Source organism: Notothenia rossii (genome assembly GCF_949606895.1).
Source record: "Notothenia rossii genome assembly, chromosome: 8".
Taxonomy (NCBI): domain Eukaryota; kingdom Metazoa; phylum Chordata; class Actinopteri; order Perciformes; family Nototheniidae; genus Notothenia; species Notothenia rossii.
Window position 1 is genome coordinate 8,915,295 of NC_136906.1, and position 4,247 is coordinate 8,919,541.

The following is a 4,247-nucleotide window of genomic DNA, read 5'->3' on the forward strand; positions in this document are numbered from 1 at the left end:
TTAAGTTAGATTTACTAAACATCTGGTAGAATTTGATTTATATTTACTAATTATCAAAGATAAATTTATTTTAATTAATTAACAATTTGGGTAAAAATGATTAACATTTACTTAAAATCTGTATCAAATTAATTTAAATGTACTTAATAATATTAAATGTCACTTTGTTGCCATACATTTTCTATGTCTAATCCAATCGCCTTCTTATTGGCACAGACATTATACACAAAGTTGACAAACCACCAAGCATATAACTTACAGCAGGTATATTTATTTGTGCAGAATACGAATTATTTATCATTAATGTAAATTAAGCTTTTACATATATGCACACCTTGGTGCATTTGTAGATGATAGGAATGTAAAAAATGTATGAATGTATGTGATGTGTATAAATGGTGTCGTATTTTTTAACTTTTTATTTTATTTTGTATTATTGTCTATATAATTAGAATCTGGGTTTAAAAGTCCCTCTGTGAGGGCAACAAGAAAACAATAAAAAGTTAACAAAACAAATAAAACAAATTATTTGTGAATACGAGTAAAACTGGCCGCCTGTGAAACAGGGCACAATATGTAACTAGGACCCCAGCAAGACAGGAACACAGTAGGCTTTAAAGTGAGATCCTTCTACATTAAACAACAGTGCAAGCCTCTAACAAAGCAGCACGTAACAGTTTTAACATGGCCTTAACATTTCCCCTTCCCTTAAGCCAGTAGCTTGTTTTTCAGGGTGTTCACTTTTGGAGACAGCTTTGAGCAATCCAGCTCAAGGAAGAGTTTCTGGAACACTTCCAGTGTTTGCCGGATCTCCTTGGGATACGCCAGATTCAATGCGTATGCCAACCCAATCAGCAAGGAGCAAGCCCTTGGAAAAGTCCCCAGAGCAGTCAGGACTTTGATGCCTTCCACCACAATACCGATGTCCTCGGTTGCATTGCTCTTGGCTCTGTAAATCGTCATCCTTGCTGCAACAAGGTCCTGTGACACCTTGTCTTCCTCAGGATCCTGAAATAGAAAAACATTTTTTAGTTTAGGTTCCCACAGACTTTGGTTTTGTTTGATCCTCTTTGTCCATTATAATCCATTCATACCGATCATTGTTGTATGATAGTACATTTACTAAATATTAGGGCCGGGACTTTAACGCGTTAATTAAGATGAATTAATTACACAAAAATTAACGCGTAAAAAAAATTAACACATTTTAATCGCACTTATTTTTGCACCGCGGAACGTTTCTCACTGGATGAGTTTCAGGGGTACCGATTATACTGGAGCACCAACTAACGTTCATGACTTCAGACAACAACAAACCACAGTGAACAATAGTCAAACATGAACGAAGAAGCTGATGAGACCGCTTTGGTTGGCCCCGTGGATGGGACATTTTGTTTTAAAAAACGGACGGATGGAAGCGTCGATAAGAGCACGGTTGTTTGCAAATTATGCAAAAAGGAATTTGCATATCACCGCAGCACATCAAGCCTCAAGTATCACCTCAATGCAAAACATATAGCAGCTAGCGTGGAAGCTAGCCCGACTCGGAGTACAAGGACCCACACCCAATTCGCGTTGATCAAACAGTGGCCTATGCAACAGAGAGATTTTATTTTTCATCAGGATATTGGAAGAATAGGAGGGATTGAGGTCAATCACTGGCACTTTTTTTATTTTATTTTAAATGGTACACTTTATGTTGAACTATTTATTACGTTGTTGGTGCAACTGGCACTTTATGTTGAACTGTTTATTGTTTTGGCCAAGGTTATTGAGAGAGTTGGACTGAAATGTATTAGATTTTTTAAATCAACTGTTGGTAAATCAACAAAGTCTGTTATGGCCTCTGAAGCAACAGAGAGATGTTTTCTAATAGTCAGGGTTTCCAATGTTCTGAATGTACTTGAAAGTATTGTGTTTTACTTAAAAAACAAAGTATTATAGTTTACAGAAGGCCTACCTACCTATAGGCTACCTGAATCTCTGAAATGTACTATATTCCTAAATATGCTATTGCTACACTTTATGGCAAAAATTGCACTTTTCTGTTGGTCTTGGTTAAGTACCACCTTGAAAAAAATAAACAGTGTTTTGTTGCTTAAGCTTATGTATTCAGTCATAATTCAATGGTATACTAAAATCCATGTGAAAAAAATTGCTTCTCACTGTTCTCTGGTCAAATATTTATGTGATTAAAAATGCGATTAATTTCGATTAATTAATTACAAAGCCTCTAATTAATTAGATTAATGTTTTTAATCGAGTCCCGGCCCTACTAAATATATATTTATATTAATAGCATACAATTTATATTCATTCAATTAAATTGTTCAGTTTATTTAGGTTATTAAGTTCATTAAGATGAACAGAGACTGCACGCTACATTTTCATGTGTGGAAAATAAGAGATGAAATACTTGCAAAACACACTTTTCTGCAAGGTAAGTCAAAAAGTATGTGGTACTTTTAACAATTTAATGACAACATAAATTATTGTGTGAAAAGAGAAAGAAATCCATTAATAATTGTATGTCCATGAAACTTGACTATTGATCAATATCTATACATACATGTTCTCAAACACGATGGGCACCTTTTAAAGTCATCCACATAAACTGGATCAATGATCAAACTGGATCTTTCACTTATTTTTAAATTGTCTTTCAACTGCTCTGTGAAAAGCTCATAGCAAGGAACATGTAGTACCAGTTTACCAGTCTTTAAAAAAAACAATACACATGTGCAAGACAAGAACTTTACGAACTTACAAAGGACAATAGTCAAAAGTTACTGGGAGAAAAAGAGTTATGATTGTCTTTTGAGAATTTAGCTCGCCAAGAAAAGAGAGATACAATAGATAGATATAGACAGATAGAGAGAGAAAGGGATCCACTTTTTATATTTTAACAATTCAACTTACATCATACTCTTTTAGGAGTTGGTCTGTGGACTTCCCGAGGTACACCATCAGACACCGAATTACAAGACCTCTGCTCATGTCGATGCTGGGATTGCTTGGAGCCTGAAATGACCAAAAGAAACTTGATTGAAGTTAATGGTGTAACATTTGTCCATTTAACTAAAATGTGTCAAACCTACCTAGGTTCCTTAGATAACTATTAAATCCCTATTAAGGGTCCTTGATGTGATTGACTAGTTTAATGAAAGGCTTCCCTTCACTTCTAATCCAGTCTACCTTTTTTTGTGCTTAAAACAACTGTTAAAAACATAACCATTGCAGGTCTCGGGTTTTGGTATCCCATTAACAACGTTATACAGAATCAGCGATATCAAAGCACTTTTTGGCAAGTCTCAAACCTGAACTTTTGGTAGTAAGCAAAATGTGCACCACTTTAAATATGTGCTCATGTACAATCTACTGGAATTCAATCGTTTTGCCATAAAGTCTACATTTATGATGGCTATAATCTTCTGTATTTTATGCAAAATAAACACATTATTGAGGATAGACATTTCCAACAATGTCAACAACTAAACTTAATGAATTTGAATACATTCTGAATCTAATAACATTTACAAAACATTTAAAAAAGTCTCAACAATAAACAGGCAGCAAACATTATTGTCATTGTAACATACCATGAGAAGAATAGCCTGCAACTTCAAGCCCATGCTGCCTCCCTTGGAGTGGAAACGTTTCAGAAGCCTGGGAGTGTGTACATCCAGCTTGGACATGAACTTTGAATCTAGCTGCACCATTGTAATTCTCTGAAACTCATCCTGGATCTAAAAGACAAATAAAACCAGAATTAAATCTTCAAATATTAGTGTACACGTATACTATGTATGTGCGCTGCACTATATACTACAGTCAGTGTGCACAAAACACATCAACAGAGGTTCGACACAAATAACACCAAATTGTTATTTATGAAGAAAGAAAAAACACAATGATATTCCTTACTCACCCGCAAGCAATAGTGTTCGTTTCTTACTGTGCTCAGATTGTCTGCTCTCCACACAACGTGGTAGCTTTGGTCGGCTAATGTAGCATGCTAGCTTAGGTCGGCTAATGTAACATGCTAGCTAGCTTGTTAAGGTACCTTAGGCTGAGTAAAAGTCGAAAGACATTACCTGGTATCTTAAAAGTCACAACATTACCCTGGCACATTAAGACATAACAAATAAGTGTGGTTTATTTAAAATTAATTGACCCCAGTCACAGTTTTTACAGTGTACAGTAGGTGGCGGTATGCACTATTTAAGTTGTTTGCAATCCCCCAAAAA

The 4,247-nt window shown here is 35.2% G+C and overlaps 1 protein-coding gene across 1 annotated transcript; it reads right to left on the reverse strand.

The window, feature by feature from the left end:
• Positions 1-268: 268 nt before the first annotated feature.
• LOC307017312 (uncharacterized protein) lies at positions 269-4,069 on the reverse strand. Its single transcript, XM_079646874.1, has 4 exons — positions 3,929-4,069; positions 3,600-3,746; positions 2,920-3,021; positions 269-1,008 (listed from the first exon to the last, which is right to left on the reverse strand). The coding sequence occupies exons 2-4, from the start codon at positions 3,717-3,719 to the stop codon at positions 709-711; spliced, it is 522 nt and encodes a 173-aa protein (XP_079503000.1). The 5' UTR covers positions 3,720-3,746; positions 3,929-4,069; the 3' UTR covers positions 269-708.
• Between the last annotated feature and the right edge of the window lie 178 nt (positions 4,070-4,247).